This window comes from Alosa alosa, chromosome 1, assembly GCF_017589495.1.
Source record: "Alosa alosa isolate M-15738 ecotype Scorff River chromosome 1, AALO_Geno_1.1, whole genome shotgun sequence".
Lineage (NCBI taxonomy): Eukaryota > Metazoa > Chordata > Actinopteri > Clupeiformes > Clupeidae > Alosa > Alosa alosa.
This window is the reverse complement of record NC_063189.1, coordinates 9,668,002-9,689,545: the sequence shown is the minus strand read 5'-3', so window position 1 is coordinate 9,689,545 and position 21,544 is coordinate 9,668,002. Positions and strand designations below refer to the sequence as shown.

Below are 21,544 nucleotides of genomic sequence, written 5' to 3'. Positions count from 1 at the left end.
TCTGTGAGAGATTAATACCTTTTCAACATGGTCTGCACTGGACTTAATTGGTATCCACCAGGCTATCCAGCTGCCTAGGCTTCATTCTCACAGGAGACCCTGTAAGGATGTTGTAGGCTAATGAACCCATCATACCTTTAAAATGTTGTAGGCTAATGCACCCATCTTACTCTGAAAATCCAGATGTGCCCCCTCCATACATTGTAATCAGAGAAATGTCTTTAAAATGGTAAGTTTAAACATCTATAATAAACGTTACTGGATCTTATATGTACCATACACTATGGATAAGCATGTCATGATAACCATGTCCTCAGGGAGGCAATGTTATCTAGATGTACTTGAGATATGGGGAGGTTGTGTGGGCTGGGCATAACAGAATCATTAATGCATATGTATGGCACATCTCTTATCCCATTGTTGTATACTTGGCATATCAGTAGGTGAACTGACCCTAAAGATTGATGATTACGGCTAAATATGTGGTGAGCATCTGGTTTATTAAGCTTTCTGAAGAGGTCAGAATGATGTTGTTGAGGGATTTGCAAATATGCTATATGAAGTGGACTGCTGAGTGTGACAGAGATCCTGCTGTTACCTTTAAAAAAGAAACTCCAGGTGGCCAATATGTTACTTAACAATGGACTCTTATTGTGGATCAGGTTTACATAGAGATGGATTCAATTTCAGCGTCAACTACTAAGCCTGTAGGTACAATGTCTTGAAATGTATAGACACACAAAGCACAAGGAGGAACCCCACTAACCACCACCAATGTGTATGATAAGCCTCACCGTCACGAGAGGGTATTACATTTTATTAACCTTAAATTAACAGCCCCATGTATCACCTTATCATGTCACAGTCATGTCTATCATTGTTTATAGACATGCTATCACAGTTGAACACAATATAAATCTACAATGTAAACACCCCCATCCATGTGGATGTAACAACTTGTCACTGGACATCAGTACAAGCACAAAATACAGTGGATTAGGCAGGTATAGTTTCCATTGGATGATACTTTGAAAATCTTTTGCGGGAGTCTAAGTGGTCAGTGAAGAAACATGTGCTGTCATACAGAAGCCACTGGAGCACTGTACCTTTGAAATACTTCCCCATCAGTCAACATCACTGGTTATGTTTGATAAGAGTAGCTCTACATTATACCACGGCACCAGTCGATTGAAGACAGCAATGCAAAAAAACAAGAGATTAATAAATAAATATAATTGATATAAACAGAACAGCATCTGTGTGTCTGATTATCCATGCAATGCCCATTTGCCACCTTCTGGATTCATTACATCCAAAGTTCAGGTATAGGGAGAGCTGGGAGGAGGAAACAGCTCCTAGGCTACAATCAAATAGGCTGGCTATCATGTGCTTTTTGCCTGCCGCTGCTGTCCTAAAAGTCCCATGGTCAGACGTCTTCCATGTTAACACTCTTGAGTGGCCCAGCTTAGTTCATTTGGGAATTCCTAAAATAACAATAATAACAATAAATAACAATATGGACCGCAAAATTGCAACACTGAACCAAGAACAAGTAAATTATGATATTTTCTTCTTTGAAAATGTGTATTATAAGAGTCTAGCCTGTGTGTGTAAACATTTTTTGATGATCTGAAATTCCCAACCTAGTGTTCTAGAGGTATTTTAACCCTGGAAACGCTAACCCATGTGACTAGATAGTTGTTTAAGAAAAGCTGCTGCTGTAGCCACATAGGCTACTTTGACAGATAAAAAAAAAAAAATCGGCTACACTTTACTTGACAGTGTCGACATAAGAGTGACATGACACTGTCATGAACGTGTCATAAACAAGTCATAAACGTTTATGACAACGCTTATTAAGTGACATTCGTTTTTTGTCATAACAAGTTAAGGTTCGGATTAGGGTTAGGGGTTGTTAGGGGTTAAGGGTTAGAGGTTAGGTAAGGGGAAGAATGAAGTTTAAAAGTGGTGTAATGTTCTTTCTGTGCCCTGGCCTATTGGTACCATACCCTTTAGCTTCTCTTTTATGTAAAAGCATGTTAAAATGTATTGTAGAGTTCCATGGTCTTAACCTGAATGAACTATATTTCAAGAAATGATCTAAGATGTAGATGGTAATAAATAAGTAATAAATAGATAATAACTAGTTAATAAATATTAATAATTTAGTTATTAAGAAACTCATTCAAGGTAAAAATCATAAAAGTACTTAATATCAAGGTTCTAAAATAGTCCAAAAGTGCCTACTAGGTAATATCCACAGTACAGGTAAGATAAGTGCTAAAATTGTGTGGTCATAATAAGTGCTAAAGTGCAAATGTGCAATATAAATAGAATAAATATATAATTGTAATAAAATACACTCAATATAGATAAAACACACATAGAGAAAGACAAAAGGAATACCAGTGCTGTAAAGAAAACACAAGGACACCAAAGACTAAAAGTGCTATTTCCTGACATTAAGTAAAAGACAAGAGACAATTAAAATAAGACCATGGGCTCATACATTTAAATAACTTTATTAAATAATCCAAAAGCAAACATTAATTTAGTTTCTCATTTAAACCGTTGGGACTAATTGTTTTCAATTTTAAACTCCAGTTTCTTTCTGCCCTTTTTCTTTGTTTTGAGGTCCAGCCTGAATTCCCCTCCAAGGAGCCAATGGTGAGGTATGTTGTGTTATGTGTTTGAAAGTGTGTGACCAGGTGCACTGGAAGTGTTTTTCTGGATGTTGTTGAGATGTTGTTAGAGTCTTGTCCGCAGTGTCTGTCCTGTTTCACCAATGTAAATGAGATGGCAATGTATGTGTGTGCATGTAATAGCATAGACCAGGGCCCACTTCCCCGATAACGACGGAGACACGCTCTTAAGAGGGTTTTCTACGATTCATCTTACGATCGTTCGTTTGGTTTTTCCGACTGTTTCCCGAACATGCTCGTGAAGTGAACAGCAAGATGCACTGCTCTTAAGATGCTCTTAAGGGGAGCTGTCCACGTTAATAGTTCTGAAATATCCTCTGATTTGACGGTGATGTCAGGTGACTGCACGTCACAGCTATAGGCCTACCATTTAAACTTCGGATCTACACATTAATTCACATCAATACGAGAATATAGAAACACTTTGACATCTGCATGTAAGCATCCCAAGTAGGTTATATACCACACAGAGACATAAATAATTGTAATTATTTTAAGATTAGATTGTTGCACGTTTGAACGTTTGAAGATAAGAAAGAAGTCGAGTAAGAAAGGGAGGAAATGTGTAGGCTTAGATTTTGATGCAGTAGGCTACAGACTAAACCACATGTTGCTTTCTCTGCTTTTTACCTCATAGGCCTAATAAAATATTCACTTAGTAAAGATAATGTCAAACTATTCTGGCAACGTCTCGTTTCATAACTTGATTGCATTTTTGTCCGCTTTTCATTACATTATTATGACCATTAAATGTAGGCTATTTTGCACGCTAAAATCTGATTCATCACAGGTAAACACAATAAAGAATGGGAACGTAAGTTGGATTATGTATTCTAAATTGTAATTCCTCTGTATGTCCTGTTGGTGACCTCAGTGAGAAGTACTGTTAAGGCAGCTCTTAGCCGGTAACGAGTACTCTGGAGCACTCGTAGATCACGAAAGTGTTTTCACGATGCTCTTAAGCTACGATGGTTTCGGGAAACAGTCGGCAAATCTTAAGACGTTCGTAAGAGGGACTTTACGACGTTCTTAGGCTTAAGATGCTTTCGGGGAAGTGGGCCCAGGTTGGAGCTGTCTGGGTGCAAGGATGTTGTAGGGGCTGAAAGGTGAGAATGTTAGTGATGAATTGAAATGTAGTGAAATGTACTGCTTCTCTGGGGGTGGGAGGTGGGTGTGAAGGTGGAACGAACAAGGAGGTCTTTAAGATTCTTGTTCTTCCTGTAGGCAGAAATGGGTGTGTACTGTGAGAAGTGAGGGTATTATGTTTGAAATTTATTGAAGTGTTTTTTGAGTTGTGAATGAAGGTGTAGTGTATGGGTAGAGTAGGTGGACACTATAGGGATAATCTTAGCTGGGACAGCTAGAGAGGGTACAGGCAAAGGGGGCATGGGTAGGTTAGGGTAAGGGTTAAGGTTAGGGTTGGGGTTAGGGTAAGGGTTAGGATTAGGGTTCAGGTTTGGGTTAAGGGGTCCAGGATTGGGGTTAGGGTTAGAAAAAGGGTTTGGATTAGGATTGGGGTTAAGGTTAGGATTAGGGTGTGGGTTAGGGTTAGGGGGCCCAAGTAAAGAAGTGTCACTAGAGTTAGGTTTAGGGGGCTTAATAGTAGGATTAGAAGAAGGGAATTGGGTGTGGGATATGGGGTGGGAATTGGAAGTGGGCAGGAAAGGTGGTAGAAGAATGAGGGAGAGGATTAGGAAGGGGGAACAGGTTGGGAGTAGGTGACAGGTGAGTAGTAGAGATTGGGTGGGTCAAGAGAGACAAACTGGGTGGGGAAGGTGTCAAAATGGATGTCTGTGATGTGTGTGAGGTAGTATATGTGCGAGTGGGAGCAAGACCAGCCAATGTTTCATTTTTTATTTTTCGCAGAAAGCGTTTGGAATAATTGCGAGACCGGAGAGCTGAGAAGAGGACAGAGGTGGCTTCATGGAAATCTGCAAGGTAAGTACATATTCTATGAAATCTGATGATATGTGATTTGATTATTCCTTTGAAGGTATGCTTGGGATGATAACTATGTTTATGGAGTAAGGCATGTGAATCTGTGGGTTTAAAGTAGACCTTTGTGTTGATTCCCTTCTGTGAAGGGGAAATGGGAGTGAGGACAACTGTGGTGTCCAGGAAGTTCACTGAGTGAGGGTGAATAGTGGCTTTAAGTTTTATTGAAGGGTGATGTGTATTGAGAATGTCTAATAAGTCATAGAATAATGGCAGAGGATGTGACCAAGCACCTATAATATCATGTAAAAACCAGAAATAAAAAAGTGGTTGAAATGGACAGTTGGCTAAGGCTGCTTGCTCCTACTCGCTCATGTATATGTTTGCGTAATCTCTGGCCCATGGCAGTTCCGTGAATCTGGAGGTAAGTTTTATTGTCAAAGTCGAAGTCATTGTGAGTAAGACAGAGTTCTATGAGCTGTAGTAGGATGTTGTCTGGTATGAGGGATCCAGGGAACCTAGGGTTAGGGTTAGGTTTTATGTGTCATGTCACTCTTATGTCAATACGGTCAAGTAAAGTGTATTTCATGACTTTTGCACCTTTATTTTTATTTTTACACTTATGTTATTGCTCTTATCATTCTTTTTGTTTTATCTTATTTCTAAGTGCTGTTGTTAAGCACCTTGTATTGCTGTTTGCACGAAAGGCGCTTTATAAATAAAACTGAATTGAATTGAATTACCAAAAATTCAAATGATTTTCGCTTTGGTTAGCTAGTAGCCTACGTTATGTGCTGTGAAGTCAGTGAAGTTACTTGTATTAAGTGCATACCTAGAACCAAAATATTCAATGTGCTTGATAATCAGGGCCGGTTCTAGCCTACTACATTTAGGCTATAGTGACAATGGCCCCACATTTTTGAGATACCCTTACCAGAGGTAGAACTAAACACAACAATGTTTTTCCTCATCTCCAGAGGCGGACAGAGTACACAGCTCCATTACAGTACTTGAGTAAAAGTACAGATACCCCTTGCTAAATTTTACTCAAGTACAAGTAAAAGTACAACAGTCAGATGTCTACTTAAGTAAAAGTACTGAAGTACTTGTTTTTAAAAGTACTTGAGTATCAAGAGTACAAGAGTATATTTTCTAAATATCGCATTACTACTGCCACAGTGCTTACATTTATGTACAGAAACGTCCTACATGAAGTTATGAAAAATGTTAATGTGGAGAATGTAAAAGGAATTGAAATACATATTTCAAATGCAAAATACTATTTTGTAATTGAAACACTTGAAGCGAATACTATCATTAACTTGCAAATTGAAATAGTCTGGCGAGGTGGGACCACGGGTTGGCACATTCCCGGCATCCAGTAACCTGTTGCGTCTTCATCCATTGTTTCGTCTCTTATCTAAATCTGACCATGGAGTTGACTGGCGGAAAGCTGAAAGTGATTGCTGATAGGCTGTCCCAATCAGTGGCGCCCGCGCAATCCAATCACGTTTGAGAGGGAAACAACAAATTGAGGGTTTCGAGATTTTTTTTTTTTTTTTTAAAAAGTAACGGTACTCCACGGTTATGGATAGAAATGTAGCGGAGTAAAGAGTACAATATTTGCCTCTCAAATGTACTTGAGTAAACATTCCGGCATCCAGTAACCTGTTCGTCTTCATCCATTGTTTCGTCTCTTATCTAAATCTGACCATGGAGTTGACTGGCGGAAAGCTGAAAGTGATTGCTGATAGGCTGTCCCAATCAGTGGCGCCCGCGCAATCCAATCACGTTTGAGAGGGAAACAACAAATTGAGGGTTTCCGAGATTTTTCTTTTTTCCTTTTTTTTTAAAAAAGTAACGGGTACTCACGGTTATGGATAGAAATGTAGCGGAGTAAAGAGTACAATATTTGCCTCTCAAATGTACTTGAGTAAAGTCATGATTAGTCCCCAAAAATTATACTCGAGTAAACCTACAGATCCCAAATTGTACTCAAGGACTGTACTCAAGTAAATGTAGGCCTACTCCGTTACTGTCCGGCTCTGCTCATTTCTAAGGTCTCCCATATATGAAATGGATTCTTGGCTAAAAATATTTTAGGCCTACTGCTAAGATTGTTAAATTAACAGAAATTGTTACTGTATACACCCCAAAACCAACTTGGCATGTTTAGTCAGGAAGTTGCTTTACCTACTAAAGATTGGATGTGAATATCTTGATGTATGGAATATAGTAGTATTAAGTATATATACTCTTTTGATCCCGTGAGGGAAATTTGGTCTCTGCATTTATCCCAATCCGTGAATTAGTGAAACACACTCATCACAGTGAACACACAGTGAGGTGAAGCACACACTAATCCTGGCGCAGTGAGCTGCCTGCAACAACAGCGGTGCTCGGGAAACAGTGAGGGGTTAGATGCCTTGCTCAAGGGCACTTCAGCCGTGGTCGGGATTCGAATCCAACCCTCCGGTTACAAGTCCGAAGCGTTAACCAGTAGGCCACCGCTGCCCCTAATGAATGGAGACATGTAAACACATACCTAAAATAAGCGGACATGCAAAAAATGAATATCTATGCAGAATGTTTTCATTTACTTTGTGGCTGCTTTACCAGGGATTATCATAGAACACATATGATGGCTTGTGGGAAAGGTGGGGTTGTTCTGAATCCAACAATACCAAATATGTAAATATAGTATGACGAATCAGGGTGTTCTGTCACTCAATGTATGAGGTGTCCAAAATGAAAGAAAACGAAACACTGCCAAAACACAGTCTCCAAGTCCAAATCACATTATCAGTGGTGAGGAGAATGTTGACAAATTCATTGTTATTACAAGGTAAGTTACATAAGGTAAGTGCTGATCTATATTTACATTTAATAATGATTTCATACTGTATGTCACAGTAAACAATTCATATGAAGCACAGATCCAATTGAATCAGGTTAACATTGGGATGGAACACCTTTATTAAAATATTCACTTGAATTTTGTTTTGATGGTGATGAAGGTCCATAAAACTCTGGCTCCATATACAGATGATATTTCCTCCAAAATCAAAGTTTCATATCATGTATCATGTAGAGCGAAGTACTGCAGTAAGACAAAAATCAGTGAGCAGCAGCAAGTTGAAAATGTTGAGAGTAAGAGCACATCTGCACCAAGAAGGCTGAGTAGGGCTGATACAACATCATTTCAAATACGGAGAGATTGTTTCATTTGTGGGAAGGCCAGCGTAGTGCACGTATAGAGAGGTCTGCCTCTGGGTCTACTACCTAGCTCGAGTTGCTGCAGCCAACAGCCAAGGATGGGCAGTTTTTCTGATTTAAAATATATATGTCTAATACAAAATAGTATTTTTAATTTGAAGTTTGTATTTTAAAAATACTGACAAATATTTTTGGAAAAAACCAATAGCCTACTTTTGGGGATCTGATGACATGATAAAAGTGCAAAACAATGAATGTAGCCTCTGACTGGTGCTGACTTTGTCCAGACTTGTGATCATAATCTTGAGATTCAGGAAAATTGAGAACTTTAATGATCAGTTTCTTCAGACCTTTAATCATCCAATCGGCACACATGGAACCGGTAATGTGGTTGCCCTGCAACATTGCTCAATCGCTGCATGCATTGACGATGTCAGAGACATGTCTCCACCTTGTAGGCCTACTGCTTGACAAGTTCAGTTGTGACTTTTTGAGTGTATCTCTGACAGTATTTAGGCGATGTAACAGGAAAGTCAACATAATTGATCTGTTGACTGTTTGCAGGTTATGACATGTCTCCTAGGCAGAAAAGCTGTTGCTCTCAAACACTGTCCACTTAAGCAAGAGTCAGTGTACGGATGAAGGAATGTATTATTTAAATATACAGATATGGACGGTTTGGAAAGTGATATCATGCTCCATTTAAAGAGCATTTAGTACTAAAAAAAAAAAAATGCAGCATTTAATTTTGATACATGGTGTGGCTAATGTATTTTGTAGTTTATTTTGACACACTTAAAATTAGGGTATTTGATATTTTATTTTAAAATACATTTTGATGTATTTTCCACCGTCCCTGCCAGCAGCAGGCAGGCAGCTACAGTGCTACACTCTGGTGGCATTTTTAAAATCAAGCCCCCTAGATTGTAGTATTGTAGCTGCCTGGCTACTCTAGCTGATGGCTGCAGCAAAACAAGCTACGTAACACAGATTGTTTTCAGGGTTTTTTCTTGTACAGACAGTACTCAGTGACTTCGAGAAACATAGATCTACAGTATGTGAAAAATGTGAGTTTTCTTTTAAGGCATCAGGAGGGAGTTTTACCTAACAAACATGCATAGGCCAACTACACAGCTAGTACCAGCTAGCTACCATTACACTCAACACCAACCCATCTACATCCAAGCTGGGCTTGAGGGTGCACACCGCACAGATGCACAACTGAAAAAAATATAATCTTGACTTTGTTTGGGTGGGCAAGACACAATGCTTGGGTGGGCTTAGCCCACCCTGGCCCCTACCTAGAGCCGACCCTGTTGATAATGCATGGAGTGGGTGAACAAACATAAATGTATAAGAAATAAAATGGATAACAGCACCATCTAGAGACTGACAATTCACCCTTAAATGTCTTGCTGCCCTTAAATGCCTCAACTACAACAAAGTTATAGTAAAATGCCATTCTAGCACATTGGGTAAATTTCCTTTGTAGATCATTCTTTGAAGATCACTGTACAATAACAGTTAACTGAAAAGACCATAGTTAGGCGGATTTGATTGATCTTACAGTTAATAGTTTATTTTGTTTAGTTTCAATTCAATTCAATTCATATTTTCACATCCTATTTCACACAGCAATAACATAATAGTCCCTAGTAAACTCCCGTTGAAGGGAGATAGCCTACTGTGTAATTTCTCAAACAGTTACAGAACTGACATTCTGGTGTTATGGTGTGAAAGGCTAGTGTTTATATGCTAAGTGATTTTCTAATTGCATCTGTATATGGATTTACAGCAATACAGCAGCGTTTAAGAGCTTTTTAATGACATGCATACACCATATAACTGATGATAAATTAAGCAGAGGCATACTGCAGATTCCTCCTTTCTTCACAAGTTAAAACAAGGACCTGAACACCTCTACATTTAATACAAAGCTGAGGTCTAAGATCAGGGCCAATGTTGTTAAAGTGAGTTTACTTCCAGTAGTGTGTTAAAATAGACTACACATGGTTTTACTAAGATAAATTATGATTAATACCTTGTTAAGTGTTGAGTTTCTAAGAAGCCCCATATGGCAGTAGGTTTGCTGTGTTATTACCTGGAGACAACTATCACCTGTTGCACCACCACTCTGTAGCATTGGTCCCCTAAACAGAGGCAGAGGAAGAGCCATCTAAACCTCAGCAGTGTCTGACTATGTGATTACCGTGATGTGTGTCACCTGACGGCACTTAGGTTAAAAAGTTAGTGGAAAAATTATGGGAGACAGACAGACAGAGAAAGGTAGGAATATTTGGTGTCAACACCCCCAACAGACAAAAGGAGTGTGTATTTGAAAGAAAGAGAGAAAGCAAAACAGAGAGAGAGACAGAAAGAAAGAGAGAGACAGAGCGCGGGGGTGCTGGCTGAGTTCTGTTGGTTGGCGGGAGCTGAGAGTAGGCCAGCTGGTGTGGCAGCTTGGCCGTCTGCGTGGCCGTCTCTCAGTGGAGGAGCTCCATCAGCAGACGCTTGAAGTCGCCGCCGCAGTCAGAGCTCAGTGCGTCCTTCAGAGTCACATCATACTTCTCCAGGTACATGTCTTTGATGGTCTCCAGATCAATCTGCCGGGCAATCAGGTAAAACAAGCCAACCAACAAATTAACAATTTGGGAAAGGGATAGTTTATCACCAGTGACATAAAGCTGTACTTACTTGCGTATTTTATGTTATAGCTATGGACGCATACTATGGCTCGTTTGAAAGGTGAGACTTTAAGCTCTCAGTAGGTACAAACCGTTTATTATGACCGCCGCGCAGCGAAGCGGCGGTCATATAGGTTTAGTCAGATTTTTTTTTTTTTTCTTTTTCGCATGCCCAAATTTCCGTCAATGATTCCCGGGACACTGAAAGACCGGGGTACACGAAACTTGGTGGGCATGTAACCCCACATGGATAGCATGGAACCATCGTTTTTCGTTTTGATCTGTAGCCCCCCCGCTGGACTGGACCCCCCGAAAGGAGGGTAGGGCAAACACAGTTTTCTGTGAATATCTCGAAAACTGTAGGGTTTAGGAGGACCATTTTTTTTTTGTATGTTGATCTCAAGGGGCCATGTCAACCCATTCCATAACCACTCATTTCATGTATAGCGCCACCTAGTTAAAAAAAAAAAAAAAAAAATGAGGTGTTGTAATTGAAGGTATCTGTGACCTAACATAGTCAAAACTGCACGAAATTGGAATTGTAGGATCATTATGACACCCTCTGTATGCACGCCAAGTTTTGTGGAATTCCGTTCATGGGGGGCCACACAATAAATTAATTTATGTTACTATACACCAACTGGCCTGTAGGTGGCCGGAGACAGCTTTCTGTGAATATCTCGATAACCGTAGGGCCTAGGAGGTCCACCTTTTTTATGTATGTTGGTCTTAAGGGGGCATGTCAACCCATCCCATTACCACTTATTTCATGTATAAGCCACCTAGTTAAAAATTAAAAAGCAAAAAATTAGGTGTTTTCATCACAATATCTCTGGCTGACAAGGTCAAAACTGCACGAAATTAAAAGTGTAGGATCATTATGACACCCTCCGAATGCATGCCAAGTTTTGTGTACTTTCGTTCATGGGGGCCTTACAATAAAATAATTTATGTGTACATTTAGTGACGTACACCAACAAGGATTCCGGGACACTGAAAGACGGGGTACACAAAACTTGGTGGGCATGTACCCCCACATGGATAGCATGGAACCGTCATTCTTCGTTTTGATCTGTAGCCCCCGCTGGACTGGACCCCTGAAAGGAGGGTAGGGCAGACACAGTTCTCTGTGAATATCTTGAGAACTGTAGGGCCTAGGATGACCAATTTTTTCTGTATGTTTGCCTCCAGGGGTCATGTTAACCCATTCCATGTGCACACATGTGCATAAACAGATACACACGCACACACATACATTTACAGTAATCATAATTATGACACATACTCACACAGTAGACATATGTACGCTAATGCATGCACATGCACAAACACACATACGCAGGCAAACACACAAGCACGCACATACACACACACACACACACACCCACACATAAACATAAATTTGTACACGCGACACATGCACATAATTCAAGAATTTTTTACGGTCATCTACTCCCTGAATTTTTGGTCATTGATACCCGGGACACCGAACCACCGGGGTACATAAAATTTGGTGGGTATGTAGCCCCACTAGACTTTTACGGAAAAATTTCATTTCGTCCCCGGGTACCACCACCAGCCCTGGCTGGCCCCCGAACTGCAAAAACAAACAGTTTTTCCTAAATAACTACCTGAACCGTGGCACTGAGGATGAAGAATCTTTTATGGTATGTTGGTCTCAAGGGCCCACATCAACCTGGCTCATAATCACTCATTTGTGATTTGCACCCCCCCCGGTAAAAAATGAAAATGCAATATTATTCTGCTTTAATTGCCCCTATCTTCAGTTAAGATGTTCAGAACTGCACCAAATTTTATGTGTATGATTGACCTGGCATTCTCTGGGGGTATGCCAAGTTTCAGAGAATTTCATCCATGGGGGTCTAAAAAAATTAGGTTATGTGTACATTTAGTGACTGTACACTCATTGGCCTGTAAATGGCAGTGCACACATATACACATGCACACACACAGGCACCCACATACTATCGGTATTAGAACGGCTGATACATAATTACAAATTCAGTAGGATTAAAAGAAAGCCAAAATAAATATTCATCATCATCATCATGGCTGCATTTTCAGTATTGGCTTATAAGTAGTCGTTTGTCCACTAGATGGCGATCGTTGCAGTGAGACGTAATTTTGTTGGAAGTTAAAAGTGGGTTGGAAAAAACAATGGACGCTTCCTACAAGGACTGTAATTTACCTCAGCGGACATCTAATAAGGATAGGACGATGTTCACATGAAGTGTAATTCCCATTTCTTCTTGAAGTTGAAATAAATCTGAGGATGTTTATCGGACATGCTTGGTTTTTACTGCAGGTACGTTAATCTTGTAATATCAATAAGGACCTAGGTAATGTTACAGTTAGCGTTAGTTGAGTGATGGAGGCATTTGATTGATTGCATTTGTAGAAAACTATAAATGCGGTTATACCAAGCAAATTGATAGCAGCACTGTTTGTATCTTTCGACTGTCATTTATTGCACGTGCTACAAAAATCATTCTGTGCAATGGAAGATTTACCAACGTTACAACCGGTCTGATACAGTTTTGCCTATACATGCGTGAGACTGAGACGCCTGTTTATTTTGTTTTAAGTGCGTGCATGGTGTGAGAGGGGAATCGATGTGCTTTGATTACAGCTTGGTAGTTGTAGTCTTGTGAAATTAAAAAGCACGTGTGTGTGAAGTATCCAAACAATGACACCTTCATTTCATTATGGCTGCTTTAGCAACACACCTTAAGCTACTGTGTAGTGGGTCCCATCTAGAAGTGGCTACTTCTCAAGGCTTTCCTTGACTCATGGAGCTGCTTGAATGTTATTAAAATTTTTCGCCACGATATGGCAGTTTAAGTCCCTTGATACTGTAAGGCGTAAAGCCATTGGTTTCAAAGGAGATTTTATTAGTGTCGCCAGCATAGCCTATTGACAATTTATGTTGTAAATAGGCCTACCTTATAATCCTACCTGTAGCTTAGGAAGCTAACAGCTTTCTATTAGGATCTAGTTTGTTAGTTACCGCTTTTGTCATAACTCCCTGATGCATTTTGCATTTAGAATAGCCAGAGCGTGTATATCTCAATCGGAAAATTAAACAATATCGGGTGCCTATGGACTAGGCTGGGTGAACCCAGCCTGATCTGCCCGCTATTTATTTTTGATTTCTTAAAAGATTGAGCTTGGTCTGATGAAAGCCAGACTAGCCATGGACCTCAGTTACACAATGCAAGGGAACATGAATCAGCCTATATTTGCACGAACAATAACGGACAAAAGCTCTTCAACTTTGGCCCGTTAAAATGTGTATGAACAGTCTAGCGGCGACGATTTCATCAAGGCCCATTTGGACATGTCAGTTATTTGCACCACTGGTTAGATGTAAAACAGCATTTCGTTTCAGACTAGGCTACTGTTACTTAATTTGTGCATTAACAATAACGTTTCAGACTACTGTTACTTAATTTGTGCATTGACAATAAAGTATTACATGAACTAAAGATGACTAAAATCTTATGTAGAAGAAGAAACATTCACAAAAAATCCATCCATCCAAAAATGACCTTTGTTTTTGATAGCTGTTGAAAACGGCATGGAACTGACAGAGACAGTTACACAAAAAATACATAAATAAATAAATAAATAAATAACATTAGGCTGATACCTTTTGCTTTTCCCAAATACAATGTAGCCTACAGGTGTAAGTGACCTTTCATCAATCCAGTTGCAATGGATGAACTGTGATTAACTGCCCTACTTGTGATTGTTTAGAGATTTTAAAGGTTTTATAACAATGCTACATCTTCTTTGGCTATTCTACAATCTATTCACCTTTTCAGCACCAGTAGGGTACTTTCTGTGCAGCCGCACACACACACTCAGGCATGCCAAACAAGCATACACAAAAGTTTCAAGAGTGGGGGATGGAGTAAAATATGGAGACAAATTGAAGTGTAATTTATTTTCGCGGAACGGATGTACAGGACTGAGCGGCGGTCATATTTTGTACCGCTATGCGGTACATCTAGTTTCTACATGCCTCTGTTCCTGAGAAATCCCAAGCTAAACAGTGGCTAGTTTTCATCAAAATCCCTGTTTTTTTTCTAGGAATGGAGATAGCGTTGTGTTGCCTGCAAAGTTTCCGGGAAGTGACCTAGCACGACCTGGCAAGACTGCCGCCTAGTGATAAACCCAATAAAATAAATGGCCTGGTTTTGACCTGACATGCATGCGTCACTGATTCGACCCAAAGCGGCAACCATCAAAAGCCTAGTTATGATAAAATGTCCAGATAAAATGTCCAAATTGTGCGTTTTCATGAGTTTTAGATCGTTATCTATTTCAGTTCTATTCATCATAGAGTTCCCAAAATCGCACATAAGGTGTGTTAGAGTGTCTATTTTTGTAATAAAAAAAGCAAAAACTCAATATTGCGTTTTTGGCACTCTATGCATGGGAACAAACAACGCAATATTGTGTTTTTGGCACACAAAGTGTTAAAGGATAATTCTGGGAATTTAGCCCTTTGAATCCCTTTTCTGGTTTGTTTTGGATGGAGTGGTGAACACCGAAGTTTTAACGATGGTTCCTTTCTCGACTTTCTGACTCGTTTTGAATTGCCTCTGACTGTTTCAGAATGGCTGGCTATGGGCATGCACAAACATGTCCTTAAAACAACCCTTAACGTTTGTTTTCAAAACTGTGCAACTCACCGAGTGGTTAGTGGTGTTCGCGACCGCTCGGTTATCAGTACTCATTCTGTCTTATCGGCTGCCTTTGACACAGTGAATCACCGCATCCTTCTCTCTACACTCTCAAACGTGGGAATTTTTGCACTCTACAACATACGGAAAATCAGGACTTACTTGACTCAAGATGCTACTCAACTCCTGGTACAGGCAATAGTCATATCGCAACTTGTCTACTGTTATGCCCTCCTGATCGTTCTCCAGCCTGCGCAGCGTGCCTGGTCTACAACCAACCCAAAAGGCCACGTTACCCCGCTGCTCATCCAGCTACAATGTCTACCTATGGCCGCCCGCATCAAATTCAAGTCTCTAATGCTTGCCTACAAAGTAGTCTCTGGTTCTGCTCCCACCTACTTGAATGCCCTCATACAGGCATATGCTACCTCCCGACCGCTGTGCTCCTCAGACGAACAACGTCTAGCTCTGCCACCGGTACGCTCAGGCCAATCCAAACTTCTTTCCTCTGTTGTTCCTCGTTGGTGGAATGCGCTACCAGTTCCTACTAGAGCAGGGACATCCCTCTCCATCTTCAAAAAACTCCTGAAGACCAAGCTCTTCAGACAACATCTCCTCTCGTAGCGCTACCTACAACTAGTCTTGCTGATCCTAGCACTTACCACTTGACTAGAACTGACACCTGACTGTTTAAAAACAGCACTTACTGATGCACTTATTCTTATTATACTCCACCTTTTTAAACTGTAGAATTGTTGAGAGAATTGCTTTAAAAACTGTTTAACATGTTGTTAGTCGCTTTGGCTAAAAATGCGTTACCCACATGTAATGTAATGTAATGAGTGATTGATTGATTGATGATTGAAAGTCTTTTTTGTAATCTGCTTCTCCAAGCAGTGTCGAACATGAACTCATACACATGAGACGAGTTAAGTTGCGAAAGACTCAAGCGTGAAAGCCCCCTCACACATGGAAGCACTCCATAGCCCTGTGACTGCCAGGACTAGGGTTGCTGGTGGATATGCATCAGCCAGGTCGCCTGTAGCACAGACGCTCTGCAGGACAGCTCTGCCGTACCTCGGAGCGGCCCACGATGATGCGGATGAGTGTGTCCTCGTCAGTACCAGCTCCTTTAATGGCAGCGTTCAGCTGGCGAGCGAAGTACAGCTGGGGGTTTTTGGCACAGCGCGCTGACAACAGCATAGAAAGATTTATTATTGATGAGTGGTGTGTTGTCTGGGTCCAAGTTGTTTTGTCATGAAATAAAAAAACTCAATAAACTGTACTTTCAGAGTGGTCAGTTTTACAGATATCTAATAAACCATTTTTGCCATTAGACTCTATTATTTTATGCCATACTCATCCTATTTATATGGTGTATTCTAACATACACATTAGTATGAGAATTCACTAATAAAAAACTTTTACCTTTTTGTATCAAAACATGGCTGTGTACAACAGATATTTAATAAGGCTCACTTGGGTCTTTCTGGTTGAACATTAATGATCTCCCTGCTGAAAAAAACAGCCCGACCAGTTCAAGATGGATTGCTGGCTGACCAGCTTGTTAATCAGCTTGTTTGACCATCAATGATGGTATACTGTAGTAGTATATATACTCTTTAATCCCGTGAGGGAAATTTGGTCTCTGCATTTATCCCAATCCGTGAATTAGTGAAGCACACAGTGAACACACAGTGTGGTGAAGCACACACTAATCCCGGCGCAGTGAGCTGCCTGCTACAACAGCGGCGCTCGGGGAGCAGTGAGGGGTTAGGTGCCTTGCTCAAGGGCACTTCAGCCGCTTCGGGGTTCGAACCGGCAACCCTCTGGTTACAAGTACGAAGCGCTAACCAGTAGGCCACGGCTGCCCCTGTGGTTGACTAGCTAGACAATGTTTTCGCAAAACTCTTGCGAAAACATACCTTCAGCTGGTTTACCCAGCTTACGATGGTAATCCATTTGTTTTTGCTTGTCGTGCCACCTCAAGCTGGTCATTTTAGCTGGTGTTACTGGTCTTACATTGTTGGTTTCTAGCGTTTTTTTTTTCAGCAGGGCTGTAAGTAGGGCATCTACCAAGAGACATTACAGAGCCTTCAGAGGGACTCACCCAGAGTGATATAGCAGTCCTTTAACGTCCCAGTGGCCTCACTCTCTATGGAGTCCAGGATGTCAGTGCCACAGAGCTAGACCGACACATAGAAACACCAAGGCTAAACATCTGATCACATCAAGCCAATAAAGAATGCCAAAATAGTGCATTCGAATATGGAAGATTATTGTCTTTATTTGAAAGAGGCTTTCCTAGTCTATTGTGTAATACCTGTTTGCAATATTTAGTTTCATTTATAGTTCATATTTAGTTGTTCAGTTTTAAGTGGCACAAGAGAGACTGATGGTGTGATTTTGTTTAGGCTATGAAAAGTCCTTTGGGAAATCATGAACTGTCTGTGAACCTACTGATGCATAGGACTTGAATGTGGCTTGGAGTTGCAGGTGGTTCCTGTGTGTGAGGATGTGGGTGAAGGTGGACTCTTCTGTCCCAAACCGGCCCTCTCCAGCCTTGAGGGGGGAGAAAGAGAGAAAACAAAGAGAGAGAGAGATTCAGATAATGATGTTCTAGAGGAAAACAAATCTCCAAGAGGTTGTTTAGGTGAATCTGGCAAATAGGATTTGGATTGAATTTGTAACACAAGCCTGCAGGAAATCAAAAGACAAGACTTTGGAGACGTTAGGCCCATTTTGTGCCTGTATGTTGTTTTAAAAATGTTAACTTGCACAAACTGTAATTAGTAAACATTACTATTACTAAGACAGTAATCATACCTCGATTAATTCTGCTGCATCTTGTTCAGCTAAGCCCTCATCCACCTCATAGTTTTCATCCCGGTTGGCCTGGCGGTGAAGAGAAAAGATTAACAACCTTAATAAACACAGATCGGTGTTCATCAGCTGCCACCACAACAAAAAAGAAGGTAGGTGAAATGGATACCCATTGATACATCACTACTGATAATTTTCTAGTCAGGAATTGATCTAATAGAAATGGCATCATAGGTTGACAGATTTCTCCAGGACACCTGTACCTACAGTACTGAAGGAGCTTATGTTCAGGCAGCAGAAATAATGCTTCATAATAATCATAGTGGGAAACATAGGGCAGGACATGACTCACACATCTTTCAAAGACGGAGGAAACAGGATGGGCGTGAAAGCTGGGCAAAAATGACCCAGACTCTGCCAGAACACTTATCACCTACAAATACCCACTCTGGAGAGCAGTGGACCACAATACACTTTACTAATAACTCCACACATGTGCTGAATAGAAATAAGGAATATAAAACTCTTTATACGTTTACCTGAAGGAGAGAGGTCAGCAGGTTCCTCACATCTCCACTCGTGTCCTCCTCAATGTCAGAACCCAAGTCACGCTCGTTTACTGGTTTAGGGGATTTAGAGAAGCAGAGACATATGAATGGGATAAATTATTTAGAATAAATTCAGAGACTATAACTATTACTGTACTATCAACTCCTTACACATACCTTGGGCGTAGGCCTCTTTCAGGTTTATGATATCCTATTTTAAAAGGGATAAGAGTAATATCATTATTAAGACACTGCAATATTGCAAGGCTACAATGTTGTAGAATTGATCAAAATTGTTCAATTTGTCAACGCTTTCAGTGTCATACATCTATGTTCTTCCATGTCAGTGTCATGAGTGCACATGAATTCTCATTATTCTCTTATGATGCTATTTATATACTGTAAGCGTATCACCAAGAAGTTTAATAGCCTCACATAACTTCACAGTGTAAAATACATTTTTTTTTTACATGACACGGCTGCTGCTTTCTCAGTGTCCAATTTAGTACAGCCTTCTAAATAATTCTAATTTCCATGGAAACATGAATTCCGTCAAACTCTCTGCCCATGCACTAAGAAAGCCTTTACTTATGTTATAATGAATTGTTTGAAGGAGAATTGAGAGGAGTTGTTTCTACTGAATCTGCATGCTGTTGTTGAAGGTGGCTGTGATGCTGTTGACCTGGTTGCTGCTGGTGCACAGGATCTCCACCAGCACGTCCTCGTCAGTGCCCGCCCCCTTCATGGCCTTGCGGAGCTCCTTGGCGGCGTAGACAGGCGGAGGGTCCAGCATGGCAATGATGGCTTTTTCAAAGCTGCCTGTCAGCTCGCTCTTCAGAACCTCCTCCAGCTCCTGAGGGGAAGGCACACAGTGGGCACAAAGGTTCTTTTGGAAGCTGCTGAGCAACATCCCTTCTCAACAACAGTGGATGGAGCCCTTCATCCTACAGCTTTATGTTGATATAATATGACACTGAATCATTCTTCAAGACTATCTGTTTGAATCTTGTATACTCCTGTGCACGATCACATAGGTTATCAGTCATCAAACACTATAGGCCTAATGTGCATATTTCCAAAATGATGACAAAAATTTAGTTTAGTTATAGTGCTGAGCAGTTACTTGGAAGTTTTCTGTCAGTTTTTTCAGACATAGGCAGGGATGTAGTGGAGGCTAAACGCAAGTAAATGCAGTTTACCCACCTCTGAAATTTCAGAAGTAGAGTTTATCCACCTCTCAACAGAGTTTATTCACCAATTGCAACTTTTAACAGTCAAAAATCACACTGTATTATCCACTTTCACAATATGCACATTCAACAACACTCCAGGAACCATTTAATACCACTGGTATTATTATTGGACAATAACCTCCACCATCATCAAACATGTTCTGAATGCCTTTTTTAAAAATCCAATACCGCATGGCACAGTCCACCTCACCGAGATCCCAGAATTCATAGCAGAAATAACACCATGCTTACGTCGTCATATTTTTCAAAATAGGCTTGCTTGATTTCCAACCTCTGGGCAGCAGAGCGGTTGGCTAAAATTGAAATGATGGCCTCTTCATCTGTCCCTGTGAAGTGACCAGGACATTGTTACAGTATCAAGGAGACGGATTCCATGACGGGAATGTCAGTCACTTATATGCATAAATGCACAGAGAGCATAATGTTTTTTTCTCTCAGGACATATAGCTTACAATAGCCTACCTTGGCAATTGGCATCATTAAATGTGTGACGTGTTTTGATACATAAATGAATACATTCATATGTTTGAGTATAAGAACATGAAACTCCATACTACCTTTTACAAATTGTTGACATATCCTGCTGGAATACAAACTTACCCAGGCCTTTGCATGCTTTGCGTATGGCTTTGATATCAGACATCACATCAAAGTCTGCATAAGGAACAACGGTGGGCTGAAATAAAAGATCACCCAATAGGCCTACTAAATATTTACATAATATTTCAGAATGGAATTTCATTCAAACATTTTCTTGGACAGATTACGTCCTTCTAATTCCTCTCTACACTGTCCCTTCGGCCTCTGCTGCTGAAACACAGCAGTCAGTCAGTCAAGAAGGGGTGCACTGGTGCAGTCATGTTAGCTGAGTCATGGGATGCTGGTGTGCTGGCTAGAATAGCGTCCGCGCTCTTCCGCCTCGCCCACCGCCATTCCATTCCTGACTGTATGACTTTATTGATCACAGTCGGGTTATATATAAATTCCCCAAGCAGTGGGTGGATCCGAGAGCCTCATGCGGCACAATCCAAATTGTTAAGAAATATCATCGCATAGACATAAGAAAGTGTGAAGGCCAATCGTCTTTTAGAGCAAAAACTAAAGCTTAAGCAGTTAAAACTTTGACAGCACAGTATTTCACATTAAAAATGTGAGGCGAGCCTTTATGCCCATTTAAGCCCTTTATATGGCAGACTATTCATTGTCATCAGCACAACATATCGTATGAAGTTTAGAGTCTATTTCTCTCAAAGTCTCTCCCACTTAAGTCGGACATAGTTTTCTACGATAAAATGCTATAGTGAGTATATCCACCACTCACTTGAACGTTTCCCATTTTCAACTGCGTTGTCAGGAAGTCCGTGTCCGTGTGATGTCCGTGATGTCTTGTTGACTCCCAGTTCCTTACAGGCCCGTTGTTGTTGCACCCCGGCTACTCCTGTCCTCCACCACCGCATCCCTGACGTCATGCAAGCTAATTAGAGGTGGAGACGAAGTTGCAGGAAACACCCCACTGTATACCACAGAATGGGTATGTGCTCCAACATTTCTTCACAATGTCTTCACGCTCGACTATTTACAAACAACATATATATATTTTAATACTTGAATTGCCTTTCAGTGATTTCACTTTATAACCACATATATAGGCTATCAAGTAGCCTAATTTTAGTT

At 40.6% G+C, this 21,544-nt stretch overlaps 1 protein-coding gene across 1 annotated transcript; it reads right to left on the bottom strand.

Annotated features, from left to right (window-relative positions):
- Positions 1 to 9,405: 9,405 nt before the first annotated feature.
- LOC125295979 (annexin A13-like) lies at positions 9,406 to 21,328 on the bottom strand. The gene is made up of 11 exons (XM_048245577.1): positions 21,192 to 21,328; positions 20,471 to 20,546; positions 20,102 to 20,196; positions 19,300 to 19,470; positions 18,795 to 18,828; positions 18,609 to 18,688; positions 18,073 to 18,141; positions 17,707 to 17,808; positions 17,357 to 17,432; positions 16,324 to 16,436; positions 9,406 to 10,456 (listed from the first exon to the last, which is right to left on the bottom strand). The coding sequence occupies exons 1-11, from the start codon at positions 21,204 to 21,206 to the stop codon at positions 10,337 to 10,339; spliced, it is 951 nt and encodes a 316-aa protein (XP_048101534.1). The 5' UTR covers positions 21,207 to 21,328; the 3' UTR covers positions 9,406 to 10,336.
- Positions 21,329 to 21,544: the final 216 nt, after the last annotated feature.